The following is a 20,989-nucleotide window of genomic DNA, read 5'->3' on the forward strand; positions in this document are numbered from 1 at the left end:
AATTTGGTAGTTAGAGATCAAAACAGGATCAAATGCACAATTGCCCCTTTAAAATAGTAGCACGGCTATTACTTTCGTTGAAATAGAGAAACTAGGTTATATGGTTTGAACGAAAAAGTTGGAGTTTGAATTCTAAAGTATCAATGTAATACATTTATGTGGTGGATAGGGGTAAAAATGAATCGAATAATATACAATCCGCTCTGAATCCGTCCGAAAAACGAGGATATTGTGTGGGTTTATAGGAATCTGACAAATATAGATGTGAATGCGGTATAGTAGGGTGTAGATTCGTATGCGGATATGATATCTCTAAAATCCGACAAATTATCCAATATTTCTATCGGATCGATATTTCTATCAGATCGTCCGATAGGTCGTTTGCCACATAATCTGGATTTGTCATTCCACGTAATTACATAAAACATGAGCTAGCCCATTCAATGGTCTAATTTATCAATTAACCTAGACTCTTTAGTCCATGGCTCTCACCATCTCATCTCACACTTGCATAGCTGCATTTTATATTATGGACATAATGTATGCATATTGTTTAGAACATTTACTTATTATGATGGATCATTTGTTGATTATTATATTGTTGTATGTTCTCTTGCTTATTTAATAGTGTATTAATTGCATACACATGTAACATTCAACAAATTTTAATTCATTTTCAAACTGAGTCCATGCCATTTTCGACATCCGAAACAATCCTCTTTGTATTCGTACACTATCCGCACCCGTTCCAAATCCACCTAAAAATGTAGTTTAGGATATAATATGGCCACTATCCTTCTGAATCCGCTTCGTTTCCCCTAGCAGTGGGGTTGTTTGGAACTTAGCAATATAATATCTACAAAATTTCTCTAAAATCTGTATGAAATAGTTATTTCAGAATTTTGGAGGAAAGTAAACATATGCCCTTCTCTCCTTGACTCCTTGTTCATTGATTTTGTGTTTTTGTCATGGTTACTGTAAAATCCTACGGGATACCCAACAAATAGGAGTTTTGGAGAAAATTTGACATGGCATCCAAACCTCACACTTGAAATTTTCTTTTTGAGTCTTCCTCTCTTCTAAGTGCTTTTGCTATGACCTATCCAAAAAGTTATTCTTGTATTTCTCGTGTGAAAATCATTCCTTCTTTTTTTCCTATTCTCGTTCCTTGTGGTCCATTGCATTTATAATTTTGAAAGAATAAAGAGAGACAAACAAAAAGTGGCAAATCTGTTTTTTCCTTTGAAAAATAATAAAGAGAAATTGAAACAAAGAATATTGATTCTTAGAAATTAAAAATCTAATGGACCGATTATGAAAAGAAAAATAATACATGAACAAAAAGAACAAGAATGAAAATATGTGAAAAAGGTATATCTATGAATGCAGTTGAAATAAAGTAAAAAAAAAAGTAAATCACTCGCACCGCACATGAACTTACATGGTGGGTACAAATAGGTATAACAACATGTGAGATAACTTTGGCTAGTCCATATGAACCTAGACCAAAATAATCCACACAAGTAAAATTGATCTAACATGATGCGCTTGACATGGAAGCTTACGCTTATTTCCTTGTTTTGGAGGTCCTATTTTCCAGAGAAAATATAGAGAAATTAGATGTTCAAAAGTTCATTTAATTTTCATGTTTCTGACAGAGATAATTTATTTCATGACTTGAGAAATTTTGATCCTCTATATAATTGATCCAATTAATGTTCATTTCAAGACCAGGACTATCTCTGTCATTCCTTAGTACAAGTAACTCCTGAAAACTTCTTTTTAATTTTCATATTCTTTAGACACTCCAATTACATCAAAAGTTTGTATTTTAAAGTTTATTTTCATGGTTAGGAATTTTTAATTGTTTTTCCTTGTTAGTCTAAATCTTGGAAAATTAGTGGATGCCTATAGTAATGTGATCCGTCAACTTCTGTTTTTGCAGAAAGCTATTGCAATTGTCCTCATATAAATATTTGCGAATAATAATTACACACAATATTCTCCCATAATTCATACACACCAACATCATCCTGCAACCTTGATTTCTTCTTGAGAACCTTCTTATTGCAGTCGTTTAAGCCCAATTTCCCAATCTAAATTACGCCGCTAGGATATTGGAAGACAAAGACCTCGATGGCAAAATAATAATAATAATAATAATAATAATAATAATAATAATAATAATAATAATAATAATAATAATAATAATAATAATAATAATCAGGATTTTCTGCGAAACTACAAACAACAGCTGGCGTGCACAAGTGTCGTTGGTTCGTGCCGCGTCGGAGCGTGGGGATCAAATTTTGCTTGTGTCGTCTGTTTTGGCGAGGCTTGTACAGACTTAAGTTATTATACCAGAACTAGTATTTGCAAAGATATATATATTTGTGCACCTACTATTTCATGTGCTGCAAGTGTAATTTATTCAAGTAAAAATATTGTGTACGGAAGTAAAAAACTTAGATCATGGATTAATTAAAACAAAATAATCAAGAAAAATAAAGTATTAAAAATGAAAATCCCCAGGGATATGCTCCAAATAAATGGGAGCATATTCCAACTGAGCCCACCCCTGATCTCTGCATAAAATGCACACAACCACGTGCTCGCACATTGACATCGCATATTACCTAATATAACTACTCCAGTTATTTTTTTCACCAAATTGTAACAAATTGGTACCAGCCATGGTCCATGTGAATGGCACAACAATTCGATCAAGCCAAAATGTTCAGCCTGTCAATATTGGATCTTTTACACCAGGCAAAGCACCACCCTTCATCCAAGGCACCCCTCGAGTTCACGGTGACACGTCCAACAAGAATAGCATAGCAGTAGAGAAAAAATGTGTCCATTTGAAATAGATTATTCACCAGATTATTTTGGATTATCTATTTTATTATAGAAATATATTAAATATTAAAGAAAGTAAGATATACAAATGCTTGGAACAAGTATTCCACTATAATATATAATTCAGTGAAGTAGCTGAAACGTAATAGTAAGTGGTAACAAGCAAACACAACATTTATGCACGCCGAGGTAAAAGGGCACACTGAGTTCATGGTAACACGCCTGACAAGAACTAGCTCTCCAATGCCAAAATCGCCAAATCGATCAATCAATTGGCCGGGCTCAGTTGGCCAATTGGCCAGTATATACAGTACTCTTCAGGACCACGGCCACCTCCAACGACAAAAAACGGTTTGCCGTTGCGTGCAACGGCAGAATGAACAAGATCACTAGATCAGGACCACCCCTAGTGTTGATGCAAATTGCAGGCCTAGCTTTCTCCTTCTCTCCTCCTGAGCTCCGATTAGGATTTTTACCAAACTGTTCCCGAGCAAAAACCAGGGTCGGCGGGTTTCTCCTTTTTCTATATATATATATATATGAAAACGGTTGAAAGCCGTTGACTCCTAAAAAATCCAGTCATATTTTCTAAAAAGTTGATATTCAGTTTGGATAGTTTTAAAATTGATCGGAAAGTTGAGCGGTTTATGTCTCGAGCTAGTCTGGGAAGTCCTTTTTTTTTTGTCGGTCTTGTAAACTCTAGCTCCAACACCATTTCTAACTATGAAGATGGACTGGTTTTTTTTTTGAACGATGCAATGGATCATGGACAATTGCCTACAGCAAGTTTTTCTTGAAAAAAAAGAGTAAAATGCACTAGCGGTTCTTAAACTTGTCGTGAGGTTTCACTTAGGTCCACGAACTTGTAAAGCGCACATCGATGTCCCTAAACTTGGTTTATTGTATCACCACGGTCCAAAGCGTCGTTTGATCGTGGCCTTACCTACGTGGCACGCCATGTGGATGATGACATGGCGTTTTTTCCTTTCCCCTTTTCTTTTTCCTCCTATTATTTTATCTTCTTCCTCCACTAGAGCCACCTCGAGCTCCCCCGTGTCGAAGAGGCCGAAGAAGAGAGAAATGAAAGAGGAAGAAGGGAGAAAAAAAAGAAAGAATAATAATAATGTGCCATGTCGTCATCTACATGTCATGTCACGTAGGCAAGACCACGGTCAAATGAGACTTTGGACCGGGATGATACAACAAACCAAGTTTAGGGACTTCGATACACACTTTGCAAGTTCGTGGATCTAGATGAAACCTACTTACAAGTTTAAGGACCGCCAGTGTAATTTACTCAAAAAAAAAAAGCAATACTGACGAAGGAATTCTTGTTTGAGAAATCGTATTTTTTGAAAGGATGTCATAAATATTTGGTGATAATCTACCCCTTATTATTCTTTAGAACGGTGCCATCACAACTATAGAACAGGCTATCACTTTCGGTTGAAAAATGGCATCACTATCGGTTTTTCATCCGACAGTGTGTATAGTGATAATCTTGGGCTATCACTACCAGTTGCTCCATCGGCACTATTGTCTCTGAGGGATCACTACCAATTTGCATCTAGAAACCAACATCCAACATTCAACAACAATTTACTATAACAACTTGTATTACAATAACTGTGCATCCAAAACAACAGATTATATCTGATAATCTTCAATTTACAACTCAACAAATACACACACATCAAGAACAGAAGTAAACATCCATTGCTCAGTGTCATCAAATTGGATGTAGAAGAGGGAGAGATACCTGAAGTAGCGTCCCTCATCCCTACCATCGAGCAGCCACCCTCATACCCACCGTCAAGCAGCCACGAGCCCTTGTCATCGCCACCGTCAAGCAACCACCCTCGTCATCGCCGTCAAGCAGCCATCATCATTGTCGCCGCTATCCCCGTCGTCAAGCAGCAGCCATAGTTGATGCCCTCGTTCCCGCTATTGAATAGTGCACTGTCGTCGTCACCTTCGGGTGATCGGATCACTGTTGTTTCATAGCTTGAACCATCGGTTTTGGTTGGGGATACAGATTGAACCGGCAGTGATAAAGTATCACTGCCTGTTCACAATAAATCAGCAATGGTATGGCGGCAGTGATAGCCCATTCTATAGTAGTGCATACATGAGCATTGTGGTGTTTCGTCTGAACCGCCATTTCAAGAAGAGTAAAGCTGTGTTCGCATCTACCGGATGGGTACTCATTCCCTCCACACGAAAAACGGAGCGGTCCATTAGCGCGTGATTAATTAAGTATTAGCTATTTTTTTAAAAAAATAGATTAATTTGATTTTTTTAAGCAAATTGCATATAGAAACTTTTTGCAAAAAAAACACACTGTTTAGCGGTTTGAAAAGCGTGCGCGTGGAAAACGAGGGAGAGGGGTTGAGAAAATGGGTGCCAAACACACCCTAACTTGTCCTAAGAAGAAAGTAGAGCAACTTACATTCTCTCATTCCAAATATAATAATTAAGCTAAATTAGATATATAACTACACAAACTTACATAGCCAGTTTAAAAAATTATATTACATTATACTCCCTCTGTCTAAAAAATAACTTGTGCAGATGAATTTGGACAAATGCTAGCTCAAGTTTATCTCTAGAAATTATCTTTTTTTGGATGGAGGATGTAAGTAACTGGAGTGGGACTTCTGACTTGCAAAGAGACTTGTAGGCAGCTGAATTGAACGACACACAACCTAACAGGCCGTGCTAGAATGTAGGACACCCAACAAGAAAAATTAATGGCATGGTAGCAAGGACGACTAAAGATCGTACTTTGCTGGTAACCATCTTTAACTGGCAAACCAAATCGTTCTCTTGTTGGTAAAAGAACAGTACTACGATCTTTTCCTCCTTTTTGGAAGAGACCTCAGCTTATGGTTCCCAAAAGCTAGCACGCATATGTACCTTACCTAACCCTCCTGTTATATATATAGCCTAAACTCCCTAATCAGCATATCCCCTGTCAATCTACCTTTAATGACGGTGTCATTGTAGCACATAAATGTGCTAAACCTAGGTGTTACTCTGCAGTAACAAAAGCCAGCTTGATGGCTGCATCTGCATGGCATATTGGCATATTATTTTCCACTAAATATATATGTATGGTCATCATAGTTATAAATGGACTATATATGGTTTCAAGTCACTGTTGCAGAGTACACAGTGGCATGCATGATGCCATCTAAATGGCCAAGTGAAAAAGAAAAAGAAAAGGAAGAATATTTTGAGGAGGACCCAACAGTGAACGATAGGCTGTCACAGCATCCCGTTATGGATGATTGCAAGAAGTAGAACTACTGACTGTTGGCTAATCATTATTTAGGATAATTGTAAGAACGTTCAGAGTTCAGACTACTGCTTAATCATTGCCATAGTCATGATCAAAAGTGATTCCCATGTTAGTTCAAGGAGTTCTGACTGATCAGAACTTTACGGTTTAAACACGTACTACTAGTTTTGACCATTGATGACTCATGATTTGCTAGAGAGAGAGAGAGAGAGAGAGAGATGGCTGTTGGTGCCGGGGAAAAATATCAGATATTGCATTGAGATTTTGCCAATTTGTACATAGTTACACATTCATTGATAAAAAGAAACAGATAGCATCACATGGTTAATACTCATATATTATGTTCCATTGCAATATCCCATAGGAGTATCATGTTTCCTGTAGCTTCCCTGTCCAATGGTTTAGTATTGACTTTGCATGGATCGACTGATTAGCAACACACATTACCATCATGCTAATCACACACGGTACAACGGCATAGTGCACAGCCTGTTGCCATCACTAATCAGTCACAAGCTGAGTAAATGACACAAAATGCCATATAGTTGTTGGCATCACTAATCAGTCATAAGTGAGTTAAGTGGCAGCTCTAATCAGTAATCACATCATGCCCCCACCAAATCTAGGATGTAGTAGTACTAACATGATTTGTGGTGATGAGTGGGCCCCACATGGACAGGATGAACAGGGAGAAAAAAGGGGTGAGGAGATTTGCATATAGATGCACTTGCAATTTGCCCCTGAATTATAGGTGAGGGTGCCTGCAAATCTGCAGGGGCCACCACTTAGTTGGGAGGTTTGCTTGCTTTGCATGGATGCCTCAAGATGAGGCAAAGCTATTAGCTACCCAACAGCATCTGTGAAACCTAAGGCAGTTGGGCCAACAACACATGATGGGGGGAAGAAGAAAGGATCAGATCACAACTTATTCAGATGCTTGCAGCAGAGGACCATGTGAACCTGCGGGATAATGTCCCCTTCTCTTCTCTTCCTTTTATTTTTTTTCCTGTTCTTCTGCACAAAAGAAAGCATGCAGAAAAGGTTTACAAAATGTACGAGCTAATTAGCTCGAGAGTTGTTGCAGATACCAATGAATGGACCTTTGAGCTCTCATGTGTAACAAACTTGAACATTCTTTAATCATCAATCGTATGAACTGGAGCATTGTTTGATCATTAGGGACATACATGTGTAAACCTCATGGAAGAATCTATTAGGCTAATAACCTCATGTTTAAGGAGGGAGTATGTTATTATGCTAAATACTTTTTGAAAAATAGCTAAAATGTAATGTCACACACAATACAAGAGCTGGCTATTGATTGAGCCGCTATAAGTTAAAAAAAATACAAACTTTTAATGTAACTGTCTTACACAGTATAGAAGTTTGTATGCATATTAAAAGTTCGTTATTTTCAAACTTGATTTTAATCTATGTGTTTTGTTGTTTTTAACTTTGGTTTTTAAACCTCTAAAAGATGAAATATTTTTTCTAAAGTTGTTTTAAAAAATATGCAGGTTAGGAGATAGCGAGAATACTGTGGCGCACGTCACATATGCAAACAGTTGAGCTTAACCCATCGTCACACGCTCGAGCTGAAAGCAGCTGACCAACCTCTAGCTTTCCAAGCACTGTCTCGTCCATCGCCAACTGTTAATCTGCTGCTGCCGACGCCGACGAGATTAATTAGCGCGCGCGCGCGGCAGGTCGATCAACGCTAATTAATTAATGATGGCGATTACATGCTTTAGAGCATGTTCAGAGGAGCCTAGTATAGCCTCGGCTGTGTTCGGTGGGGCAGTTCTAATGAGCGATCGATCGCCTTGCCGATCAGGTAGCGATCCGGTAGCCCCCCCTTCTCCCCCTCCTTTTATCCACCTGTTTCTTTTTTTACACTATATTACTTTTTTATTTTAGTAAATTTATGCACCTAAAGTTTATACACCTCAAGTTTACACATCTAAAGTTTAGAGACCAAAAGTTTACAAGTCAAAAGTTTATATATCCGATTCAAATTTAAATTTAAATTCAAATATTTTTTTTATATATAGTATTTCTATACATCTAAAGTTTATACACCTAAAGTTTATAGACCTAAAGTTTATAAGTCAAAAGTTTATATATCCGATTCAAATTTGAATTTAAATTATATCTGATTCAAATTTGAATTTGAATTCAAATATCCTATTCAAATTTGAATTTGAATTCAAATATTTTTCATATATAGTATTTTTATACATCTAAAGTTTATATACCCGATTCAAATTTGAATTTGAATTATATCTTATTCAAATTTGAATTTGAATTCAAATATTTTCTATATATAGTATTTCTATACATCTAAAGTTTATACACCTAAAGTTTATAGACCCAAAGTTTATAAGTCAAAAGTTTACATACCCGATTCAAATTTGAATTTGAATTCAATTTTTTTATATATAGTATTTTTATACATAAATTTTTCTAACTTTTTTTTAAAATTTGTGTACTGTAGTAGAAAGAGAAGAAGGGGAGGAGGAAGGGGGAGAAGAGGGAGGAGTATATCTGAGTATAGGGGAGGGGCAGGGGGTGATCGCTGGGCGGATGGGGGAGCGATCACCCGCCCATTAGGATTTCTGGTGTTCGGTATTGAGCATTGCGAACCCCTCAACCCGATGTACAAAACGGAGCGAACAATAAGCACATAGTTAATTTACTACTATCTCCGTTACTTCCGTTTCAGGTTATAAGACTTTCTAGCATTGTCTATATTCATATAGATGTTAATAAATCTAGGCACACATATATGTCTAGATTTATAAAACGGATTTATTTTTATAATATAAAACGGATGAAATATTAGTGAAAAATGATAATTGATTAATATAATTTTAAGTAACTTTCACATAGATTTATTTTTTAAAAATATACTGTTTAGCAGTTAAAAAGCGTCCATACCAAAAAAAAATAAGACAGTAGAAATTAGGAAGAGGGAGCATAAACCACACCCTTAATTAGTCTATTCAAAAACTATTTTTAGTGCATTGTTTCACAAGATGATAAAGACTAGTAACAATTAATGCAGAAAAAAATTATTACTTCCTTCATCCATAATATAACAATATAGTACTCCCGTTTCAGGTTATAAAACGTTTTGACTTTGGTCAAAGTCAAACTACTTTAAATTTGACTAAGTTTATAAACAAATATAAAATATTTATAATACCACATTAGTTTCATTAAATCAATAATTGAATATATTTTCATAATAAATTTGTCTTGGGTTGAAAATATTATTATTTTTTTCTACAAACTTAATCAAATTTAAATTAGTTTAACTTTGATCAAAGCAAAACGTTTTATACCCTGAAACAAATGTAGTACTGTATATGACGTATTACATAATACTAAGGAGTATATTTCCTCTACTTTCCTATTCTCATACAGCAAAGTTTGTTTTTAACCATACCACTGTTAAGCTTAGCATATATGTTTATTTCTTTTCTTTTTTTTCTCTTTCTTTTATGCCAACAAATTTATGTTATTAACAACTCTGAAAACCCGCTATTAATTGCTGCTCTACAGGGCGTCGGATCAAAACCGGCAACGTTTGGTGAGGGGGCGTGAGTACGTTTCGGGCAAGTTTGCTTGTGCTGATGAATCCAACGGGGAATTTAAAGTTCGATTGATAGGGACTTTAAATTTGGGGGTGAAATGCAAGTTTAGCTTGTGAGCGTGATGGCGCCGGTGCACCGGTCACCACGTACGGTTTTAGCAGCAGCAGTCGCCCATCATCAGTGACGTGATGAACAGTGCCAGATATAGATTGGTTTGCCTCGTTTTCTTTTTGTGTGATACTAGGTGAATGTGGGTGCTTTACGATGGATAAAAAAAGTATTGTTAGTGTTATTTAAAACAAAATACAAATATATTTTCTATGGAATGTGTTATTCATCATTTTGCTATAGGGAATATTCATCTTAATTTGTTTTTACATGAGGCTATTTATTTAGATTTGCTTGTTTTAACACTAAGTACTCCCTCCTTTTGATATTATAAGTCGTTTCACTTTTTTTTCCTAGTCAAATCTTGTTAAGTTTGACCAAATTTCTAAAAAAAAGTAGCAATATTTAAAATATCAAATTATTTTCATTGAATCTAACATTGAATATATTTATTTTGTGTTAAAATACTACTCCTTCCATCTCATTTTAAGTGTAACTGTGAGTTTCCATATCTAATTTTGATCGTCCGTATTATTTGAATTTTTTTATGATTAGTATTTTTGTTGTTATTAGATGATAAAATATGAATAATAGTTTATGCGTGACTTATGTTTTTAAAGTTTTTCAAAAAATTCTCAAATAAGACGGACGGACGATCAAAGCTGAGCACGGGAAATCATGGCTGCACTTAAAATGGAAGAGATGAAGTATTATATTGTTTCTATAAACTTGGTCAAACTTAAAAAAAGTTTGATTAGAAAAAATCAAACGACTTATAATATTAAATGGATGGAGTAGGTGGTTTTGGTAGATTCACTGCTACATATTTTTAAGAAAAGTATATGCTATATTGATAGTACAATATTGAGCGAGCACGACGCTAGCGGCTGGCGCAGTGATGGGCGAAGGCGTTGGGCCTCTGCCATGAAGCGGCCGTCTCCTAAATGGGCTTTGTCAACCGGGGCGGTCTGGTGTTGTGAAACGGGGAGGCCCAGACACGCGAACACATGTAGATTTTCTAATAGGAATAAGTACACTGAAGGTCCCTCAACTCGTTATCGAGTTACAAAATCACCCCCCAAGCGTCCCTTAACTAATCAAAACCGGTCACAATAGATCCTTTGATGGTTTTAACCCTGGTTTTATCCTACGTGGCAGCTGAGTCAGTGTGGAACCCACGTGGCCCCCACATGTCAGGATGCCACGTCATCTCTTCTTTCTTCCCTTTTCTTCTCTTTTCTCTTTTATTTTCTTCTCTTCTCTTGTTTCTTCAGCGGGTAGGGGATGGGGCCGAGACGGGCGCGCGGACGAAGCAGGCAGGGGCGGCGGGCGAAGCGGAGCAGGTCGGCGCGGTTCTCCGCGCGAAGCGGAGCAGGGGGCGGGCGCCGCCGGAGTTGGGCGGCGACAGGGCGCCAGCAGCAGCCGCCGCCGCGCTCGCTCGCGTGCCCTACTGCCGGTCGTCCACGAGCCGCCGCGGCGCCCGGCAGGGCAGAATGTGAGGGAGGCGCCGTCGTCCGTCACGTTCGGGTTCAGAACGCACCACCGCCGTGGCAGGTACTTGACGGTGAGCACCGCCGCCGACGAGCCGCTGAACGCGCCAATCACCGACGGCCTCACGCCTACCCACACCACACACACCATTAACAAGACGAGCTTTGTCAGCAATGGTAACCATGCGCGTCATCTCACCCTGGTGGATGAGGAAGGTAGTCATGAGCGCGCCGGGAGCGAGGGCGACGTTGAAGCAGACGAGCACGTTGGCGAGGTTCGCCGGGAGCACCGGCTGCTGCACGTACTCGCTCCACCCGCGCCTCACGGTCAAACAATTGAGGAAACAATGCAAGCAAATCAGAACAAGGACGCAAAGATTCTCCGATCTGAATATCTGAAGTGATCCATGAACAGTTGTAGAACAAGGCTGCATGCGATCTGAATGAATGAATCACCGGTTTTTCCTAAGTTGAAACTGGAAGTGGGAGGAGCAGCAGCGTGTGAGGTTGTGTTTTCAGAGTGATCGAAGATGCCGTCAGCGAGCCGGTTCATCTCCCCACATAGGAAAATCTGCGAAATTATAACCAACGAGATCGAATTTTTCATAAATTGGTGAATAAATCAGCACAACAATTTTCTAAATTGATAGTTAGGGTACCAGCAGAGGCAATGCACAGAGTGAGATGACGCAGGACAGCTTGATGCAGGTGAGTGGGTCGTTCTTGGAGAGCAGAACGCGAAGATGGATGCTCCTACCGTTTGCAAAGTGCAAAACACACGAACATACGTAGATTACATGCAATTTTCATAATTCATAATCAAGAAAAGATGATTCAGATGCAGAAATTCTGAAATTGAAGACCTCGCAGAGGAGATCGACTCTGCTGAGCATCGCGTTGGCATTGGCGGCCTGCCTGCCCCTGCTAGCTTCAATCACACGATCCATGGAGATTGAAGAAACATTGGAGATAGATTGAAGAAAGCAACGACGATCTATGTAATCAATTGCAGGAGGCCCTCCTCGCCTGATTGAACATGGAAACCACTGAAGACTGATGAGTGCAGGGACGGGGTCGGGGGCAGCCTTGACCTCCGCGACGGCGGCCTCGAGGCCTCCAGGGCTGGGTGGGTGGGCGCAGGAGGTGTTCCGCCGGGAGCAGCACGCCGCCGCAACCGCCGACGTTGGATGAGGAGGGGAGAGGAAGAAGGAGGCGAGGAGCGGCGGCGACGCGACAGCCTCCATCTCGCCGCCGGCGGACGCTGCTTCGTTCGCGACGCGAGTGTGGCGATGCGGTCTCGTCCGTTGGGAAATGGGATAGGGCCATGAGGCGGAAGGGGGAGAGAGATGACTCAGCTTGACATACGGGGTCCCACGCTGACTCAGCCGTCACGTAGGATAAAATCGGTGTCAAAATCACCAAAAGACATAACATATTGTGATCGGTTTTGATTAGTTAAGAGGCGCCGAATATCTGGTTTTATGGTTGGGGGACAATTTTGTAACTCGATGACAAGTTGAGGGACCTTCGGTGTACTTATTCCTTTCTAATATATATTTTTGGAATAAGTTCTGTTCAGGTCTCTTAACTTGCCATCGAGTTCGATTTTCATATTTGAACCACAATACCAGATGCAACAGATCCTTTAACTGTTTAAACCGGTGCAATATTGGTCCTAAGGCGGTTTGGATGACGGTTTTAGTTGACGTGGCGCCACATAGCTAATTTGACTTGGTCTTCATATGATGTGGCACATGAAGCAAAATTTAACAATTTAATAAATAAAACAAAATTTGTGGACCTATATATCAGTCAAACAAAATTTAAAAATAGTGAGACCCATATATCAGTGCGTCTACATCCTCCACCCAATCCTCTCTCTTCTGTGTATCCTGGCTAGGGCTGGACGAAAAGCTCGTGGCTCGTTATGGCTAACGGGACGAAAAACTCGTAGCTCGTTATGGCTAACGACCATAACGAGCCATCTCGGGCTGACACAAGCCAAACGAGCTCAGGGTGTAGAGCACATATTCTTATATTAAACAGCCAATCAAAACAAACCACTGACCACGGGCCAGCTTGCTGCAGCCCATCAAGATTGGGAGCACTCCACGGCCCAGCTGGGCCGACAGCCATCAAACCCTAGCCACAACTCACAAATCACATGAGTATGAAAAATGCAATAACAGCGCTACCACAGGCATTCGTTGCAGCGCCGCTGCCGGTAGGAGGCTCGTGTTTGCTGCTCCGCTCCTCGCTGCACTCTATCGCCCCTGACGGCCTGACTTAGTGATGCGTGTCGCTGGGTAGATTTGCTGGCTCGCCGCTTTACTTCCCGTCCAGCTGCTGCTTTTGCGCGTGTGACGCCTGTCCATTGCCTCCCACGTCCGGGCGTCCTAGTCCGAGGCGGCGAGATGCGGAGGATGTCAAGCTCAGGCGCTGCCGACGAGTCCCCGCTCCGAATGAAACCGACTAGCTTCCGCGCGTCGTGGAGGTCAGCCGGCGGCGCTAGCCATGCTGTTCTCCTCCTCGCTTTGCCCGCTTGGTCGAACAGGAGCTTGAAGCGACGAACTCCCAAAATCCCCACAATCCTGAGTCTTTTTACATCAACTCGGCGCAAAGAACTAGAAATCGAACCTCTAAACTCCCTCCCGCACATGATGTCTAGGAACTACGAATGAGGAGAAGCGACTCACCGGTGCAGCACGAGCAGTTCCGCATTGGGCGGCGTTCATGGGTGCTTGGGTTAGTTTTTTTCCTTTCCGTGCGCGATGTGCGAGAGTTTTTCTAGTGTGCGACGACGGGAATTTTCCCACGATCCCTCAACCGCACCGGCGCTCTCTCACTCTGCACTCCTCAGTCAGACGCCTTCATTCTTCTTCAACAACCTTCCTTCACGTGTCCATGGCCTCTTCCTCCATTCTCGCTGCCTTGGTTCTGGCCGCCTTCTGCTCGCACATGGAGAAGATCCTCCATTCTCGCTGCGCTGGTTCTGGCTGTCTTCTGCTCGCTCACGCTCGTGGGGTGCCTTTTACTCGCTCACGCTCGTGGAGGAGAGGGGCATGATGCTCTGCCAGTAAAGCTCACGAGCTAAACGAGCTGGCTCGAGCTAGCAAACGAGCCGAGCTGAGTCAAGTTCCTAGCTCGTTAGGATAACGAGCCGAGCCGAGTTAGCTCGTTATCCTAACAAACCAGACCGAGCCAAGCCGAGCTAGCTCAATATCCACACTTAATCCTAGCCTCCTCCCTCCTGCTTCGGGTGCCGCTCCATTGGTTCTATCCAAAATCTCACATTAATCACTACATCTTCAAATTCAGAACTGAAGAGATGCAGATCAGCTGCATGGATCCAATAAATTTCTCTGCAAACTGAACTTAGGGGTACGGTGTATATATGTTGTAGGGGAGATGGGAGGATCCGACAAATTTATCTGGAGCTATGAAGATGAGATAAATTTCTCTGGAGCTGCAGGAGGCACCATATATCGTCCGGCTGCAAAAATACATTTCGCAGGCGGACGAGCATCGAGTCCCTTGTTCACGTTTTCGCGGGAGGATGTTTGGTTCCAAAAGATGTCTGCTTGGAAAAATAGAAGGACCTCGTCTGTGAAAATGATTTTTCTAGTAGCGGTGGCATATGTACTCTACTGGCACAAAGGGAATTGCACATCGTAATATTAGCTACATTGCCTTTTATAACGAGGATAGAAATTAGGGAAACCAGAAAGCGTGAGACAGGCAAAATGCATTTCTCGTCTCATGTTACAAGCGTGTGTTAGTCATTCAAAATGTGAAGGAGACGGTGACCACCGTCTTCGTCTGGGCTCGCATGGAGTTAACATGAACTGCTATGCTGACCAGAGCTTGCATGTAAATGCGCAATTGTCTAGTGATAAGGAGCTTGTGTGTTTAGAGCGTATAGATGTACTAGAGGGCTCCTACTGTGTCGCCGGTCTCAACAACAATATTTGTTGATCAGTTATGTAGAGTACTACTGATGAGTTGTTTGCGAGTGTAAGTTCCCAACAGTCTCCTCTCGTTTTTCTCGCGCACGCTTTTCAAACTGCTAAACGATGTGTTTTTTTAAAAAGTTTCTATAAAAAAGTTGTTTAAAAAATCATATTGATCCATTTTTTTAAAAAAAATTAGCTAATACTTAATTAATCATACGCTAATGTACCGCTCCGTTTTTCATGCGTGAGAGATGGGTTCGCAACACCTACCTCAGAACACAGCCTTATTCTTAATAAAAATCGGAAGGTGCTCTTCGTTCCGCCGGTCCGGTGAAAAAGAACTAATGCTCGGTGTCCTCAACAGCAAGCTGTCAGAATTCTGATTTGGATGGCAGATTCGATTTGAGATGGTTATGATCTGTAATTGATGTGAAATAGAATCAATTCATTTTGTTTGTATATATTTGATGTGAAATCAAATTGTACTATAAAATCGTGGCGCCCGTTGGTGCGACCATTTTTTATAGCCCGTAATATTATTTAATTGGATTTACATTTTAGGTTTAAATACTGATGAAAAAAAAGCATCGATAGATCTATTGGTTTGTAGCAGAAACATATTTATTTTTATTTATGGTCCCTTGTAATAGATAGGACTTTTACATGAATAATTCAGTTCCAGTGATTTTTTTTTATAAAAATCACACATTTCACAAAACTCTTCATTTGTAAAAAGGAGAGGAAAGCATAGTACTCCCTCTGTCCCCCTAATATAAGAAATTTTGATATTTTACTTGTACTGTTTAACCATTCGTCTTATTAAAAAAATTTGAAATTATTTTTTTACTTACTTTATTATCCAAAGTACTTTAAGCAAAACTTTTCTTTTTTTATATTTGCATAAATTTTTTGAATAAGACGAGTGATCAAAGAGTGCAAGCAAAATGTCAAAATCCCTTATATTATGGGACGGATGGAGTAACAAACGCTAGCTTGGGTTTACTGGGTTAATAAGTAATTTTTTTTATGAATTTGCATGTTTTGTATTTGAGGCCATGAATATGTGGATTTTTATTTTTGAAAATGCACGTTCTTTTCTTTTTAGGAAAAAAAATGTATATTCCAATATGTATCCATTTCGGTGTTGCGTTATTGAAATATCTAAGGATGCACCCTGCCCCGTGAGAGCGCTAGTTTAGCATATTTTGAAGACATATATGGATCAAAACTGACCATTATTTTTTATGGTGGAAGAAATACATTGGTGCAACATAATTATCGTGTCACGCAGCTTGGATGGTGTGGCTAGCTTGGGCCTTGGGCCTTGGGCCATTCAAAAACTTTTGTGAATATTATTATTCAAAAGCTTGAATAGTAGTAGTATATTTAACAATAAATCAAATGATAGAAAAAGAACTAACAATTACTTAATTTTTTTAATAAGATGAACGGTCAAATATATTTAAAAAAGTCAGCGGCGTCGAATATTTAGGGACGGAGGGAGTATATAGTTGTTTATTTTAAGAAACTTTTAAAAATAAGTCATGTTATTTTTAAAAGTAAACTTTTTAGCCACGTCATACTATCTGTACAATCTCGCCATATGGAGGAAAGACATATACTCCCTCTGTCCCTAAATATTCGACGCCGTTATCTTTTTAAAACATGTTTGACCGTTCGTCTTATTAAAATGTTTAAGATTTGTTTCCTATCATTTGATTTATTGTTAAATATACTTTTATATATACATATATTTTTACATATTTCATAAAAGTTTTTAATAAGACGAATGGTCAAATATGTTTAATAAAACCAACAACGTCAAATATTTAGGTATGGAGGGAGTATATTATTGTAAGGTTTTGATAAGATACGGGTCACACGGGTGCCCCATGAGGCCACGACCACGTTGCCATAAGCCCATAACATCTTTAAAAAAAAAGATTTAACATTTCACAATTTTATCATCAAAGGTTTAGAAACTATAAAAAAATATTATATATCCATTCAGATTTGGATCATGAAGAAATAAACTTAATTTATCAGTTATTCAGACATACATTCAACCAGTGTCTGTACGTTGACACAAATATTACGAACTCTCTATGCATCTTTCGCAAGAAAACCCAACTCCATCTCAGTTGTATTTTAATTACAATTACCTACTCCCCCGTCCCATTTTAATCGCAGTCATGAGTTTCCATATGGACCGTATCCAACTTTGATCGGCCGTCTTATTTGATTCTTTTAAAAAAAATATTAAAAACATAAGTCACGCATAAAGTACTATTCATGTTTTATCATCTATTAACAATAAAAATACTAATCATAAACATTTTTAAATAAGACAGATGATCAAAATTGGATACGAAAACTTATGACTGTGTTTAAAATGGATATGAGCGAGACCTTGTTTAGTTGAGAAAATTTTTGGGTTTGGTTGTCATATCGGATATATGGATACACATTTGTAGTATTAAACGCAGTCTAATAACAAAATAAATTATAGATTCCGCCATGAAACTGCGAGACAAATTTATTAAGCCTAATGAATCAGTCATTAGCAAATGTTACTGTAGCACCATATTATCAAATCGTGGCGCAATTAGATTTAAAAGATTCGTCTCGCAATTTACACGCAATCTGTGTAATTATTTTTTCCCTACATTTAATACTCCATGTATGTATCCAAACATTCGATGTGACAGCATGTAAATTTTTGTTTTGGGAACTAAACAGGGCCTAAGGCTGTGTTTAGTTCCATGTCAAAATTGAAAAGTTTGAAGAATTTAGAACGATGTGATAGAAAAGTTGAAAGTTTACGTGTGTAGGAAAATTCGATGTGAAGAAAAAAAATTAAAAGTTTGAAGAAAAAGAAGTTAAAATCTAAACAAGGCCTTAGTAAAATTTAGCAACCCGTACTACAAATAAACAGCAATCAACCATTGAGCTGACCAAAGTACAATTTCGGTTGCTACTCCACTATGCTTGTCTGTAGCTCTGACGACCGCCAGCAGCGGCCCAGTCAAGAATAGATTTGGAATCCGCCGAAGCGATGCGATGCGATTTCGGCAACACACACGTAAATTCCCGCACGTTATTCTTCTTCCCCCCGCGTGCCTTCTCCACGCGATAACCCATAGTTTTGCCGAATCGGAAACAACGGGCTCCAGCGCCAAGCCGGTCGTTTCTATGGGCTAAGCTTACTGCCTGGCCCGGCCGTACTCACTGACACTGTCTGTCTCCGCGTGTTGCTCAGCTGTAACTAATCCCTTATGCTTATACTATATAATATACTTTCATGTGATGATCTGATTCTCCATTACTTTATTAGTCTGCTTGATGGCAAATTCTACACACCGACGGACCATCCAACATATCTTCGTTTAACTTAACTTTTGTATGGATTTCATTTTTTATATAATTTTTGTTTTTTATTATTTGGGGTCAAATAATTCTGACCTGTTTGATTTTTATTATTTGGGGTCAAATAGTTATATAGATATTTAAGTTTTTGAACTATGGTAGGATAAATACGAGAGTCATTTCGAAAAGGAAGAAGATCAACTAATTAATGGAATAAGTATAAAGGATTTAGAAATGAAAAATCATGGTGTATAGAGGAAGGCAAAGTTAAGACTCTGAGCGAAGAACAAGGGCTGGTAAGGCATTTTCTCAATTAATTACAACGTTAATGAAAAAAGAAAAAAAATATCTACTTTCCTATTGCGGTCGATTTATTTAGATTAACAATATATGTACATTGAAGTTATTTTAGACAAATACTACGTTAATAGTAAATTATTAGTCTGTAAATAATTAACTAAATATAAAATGTATTTACGGACCCCAAGCGCTTCGCCCCAATTTAATTTGCCCCCTATTTTCAATTTAGCTGCTAGCATGCAAGAAGCTCGGAACACGCGCGATTATGTAACAAACAAGGGTAATTGATCATCCATGACGAAATCACACAACATGAATATAGCTGGAACATCAACTACGGAAGCGCCCCTTGGTTATAATTGGCAAGGTTTTGACCCAACCATATAGTTGACTAATTAATTAAACATATGTATGTGCTGATCATACTACTAATAAACATACTGGACAAACTAATTAACTAAAGCCAGAGATTAACACGAAACCATTTCTTCCTGACCACGTAAGAAAAGTGCCTTACGTGAGTGATAGTAGCAAATATTCCATCATAAAATCCGAAGTACATGTGGTTTTCCCTGCTAGGTGTGTAAAGAATTGGCACTAATGTGTTTTCTTTGCACTCTCGCTCTGCAGCCTCTGCTAGTAAAACTATTTTCTGCATCCAACTTTCTCAACGTTGAATCGAAATCAAGATTGGTACTCTCCGTACTCATAAAGAAAGTCATTTTGGACAATGACACGGTTTCTAAAACACAACTTTAATTTCTTGTTTTTATAAAAATATTTATTGAAAATTGATATATGTATACTTTTATGAAATTATTTTTCAAGATAAATCTATTTATATAATTTTTACATTTTCAAACTTAACAATTTGAGAATTATTTATGATTTATATTCTCAAGGTTTGACTTAAACATCGTCATAAACGATTTCCTTTACGAGCACGGAGTGAGTATTCGGTACGCCAACAATGCTTTACGCCTATATTATCTTTTTTTATCTCTCGTTAAGCTCGAACAAAAAAACTTGACCATTCACCCAACTTCTCATTTTAAATTGAGACGCAAGATCATATCCTCCCAGACTAGTCTGGTAGCTAGAGATGAAAACGGAGCGATACGGACGGATAATGCATATTCATTTTCATTTTTTTTCCGGATACAGAAACGAATACGGATAGTTCGAGTGCGGAAACAAATATGGATTATATCGAATACGAATAATAATCGAATATGATTGGATACGAATACGAAAACAATTTTTTTCTCGGAGCACGAAAACCAACTCAACTTCTAATAAAAACAAATATCAACATATATAATTAGCTCAATTTACATAAAATGTAATGTAGTATAATTTATTAAAATTTAAATAATATTAATAGTGTGGACTAGTATTAAGAGATGAACTACTATTAGCTATCCGTATTCGTATCTGAATTCGAACAATCGGAGAATTATCCGATCAGAAAGATATTTGTATTTATTTTTCTCCGGAGCGGACGGAAACTATCCGCTCCATTTTCATCCCTACTGATAACCACTCTAGGCTGTGTTATTTTCCTATCTTTCCCAACTCATTTCCCTCGTTTTCCACGCGCACGCTTTTTAAACTGCTAAACGGTATATTTTTTGCAAAAGTTTTCTATATGAAAGTTGCTTTAAAAAATTATATTAATATATTTTTTTTAAGTTTGTTAGGCTAATACTTAATTAATCTTACTATAATTTCGTGCTTTATTTTCCGTGTTAGGATGTCCCGAACAAAAATTTTCTCCAAAACTAAAAAGCACGGAAATTGAAAAACATTTATTTCCTCCAAAAGTCTAAAATTTTCCATTCCAAACATAACCTTAACGTTACTTATGTGTTGAACAGTCCGTTAGACTGAAAAATACGAAAAGCACGGGTGTTTAATCGCCGAACCTAACGCGCGGCTCTGCGAGGTTTACAAAGGATCATCGAAGAGCAAAATAATAATCGTCAGCAGGTGGGCCCACGTTGTCAGCCTCTCCTC

At 38.7% G+C, this 20,989-nt stretch overlaps 1 protein-coding gene across 3 annotated transcripts; it reads right to left on the reverse strand.

Moving 5' to 3' along the window:
* Nucleotides 1–10,775: 10,775 nt before the first annotated feature.
* LOC127777632 (uncharacterized) lies at nucleotides 10,776–12,650 on the reverse strand. 3 transcript variants are annotated; one of them, XR_008018359.1, is made up of 4 exons: nucleotides 12,218–12,650; nucleotides 12,014–12,107; nucleotides 11,554–11,925; nucleotides 10,776–11,483 (listed from the first exon to the last, which is right to left on the reverse strand). XR_008018359.1 is itself a non-coding variant. In XM_052304233.1 (3 exons), the coding sequence occupies exons 1-3, from the start codon at nucleotides 12,596–12,598 to the stop codon at nucleotides 11,891–11,893; spliced, it is 510 nt and encodes a 169-aa protein (XP_052160193.1). In that variant the 5' UTR covers nucleotides 12,599–12,650; the 3' UTR covers nucleotides 10,776–11,890. The 3 variants fall into 3 exon arrangements, 2 of the variants coding, with proteins under 2 accessions (XP_052160193.1, XP_052160192.1); XM_052304233.1 differs by having other exon boundaries at nucleotides 10,776–11,925; XM_052304232.1 differs by lacking the exons at nucleotides 12,014–12,107; nucleotides 12,218–12,650 and having other exon boundaries at nucleotides 11,554–11,878.
* Between the last annotated feature and the right edge of the window lie 8,339 nt (nucleotides 12,651–20,989).

Source organism: Oryza glaberrima, chromosome 6, assembly GCF_000147395.1.
Source record: "Oryza glaberrima chromosome 6, OglaRS2, whole genome shotgun sequence".
Classification (NCBI taxonomy): domain Eukaryota; kingdom Viridiplantae; phylum Streptophyta; class Magnoliopsida; order Poales; family Poaceae; genus Oryza; species Oryza glaberrima.

Excerpts from the sequence above, each read along its gene's own strand:
- LOC127777632 (XM_052304232.1), bottom strand. The coding sequence starts at position 11,788 with ATGCAGCCTTGTTCTACAACTGTTCATGGATCACTTCAGATATTCAGA. Across the intron at positions 11,484-11,553 it reads TACCTTCCTCATCCACCAGG|GCGTGAGGCCGTCGGTGATT; the intron begins GTGAGATGACGC and ends TGGTGTGGGTAG.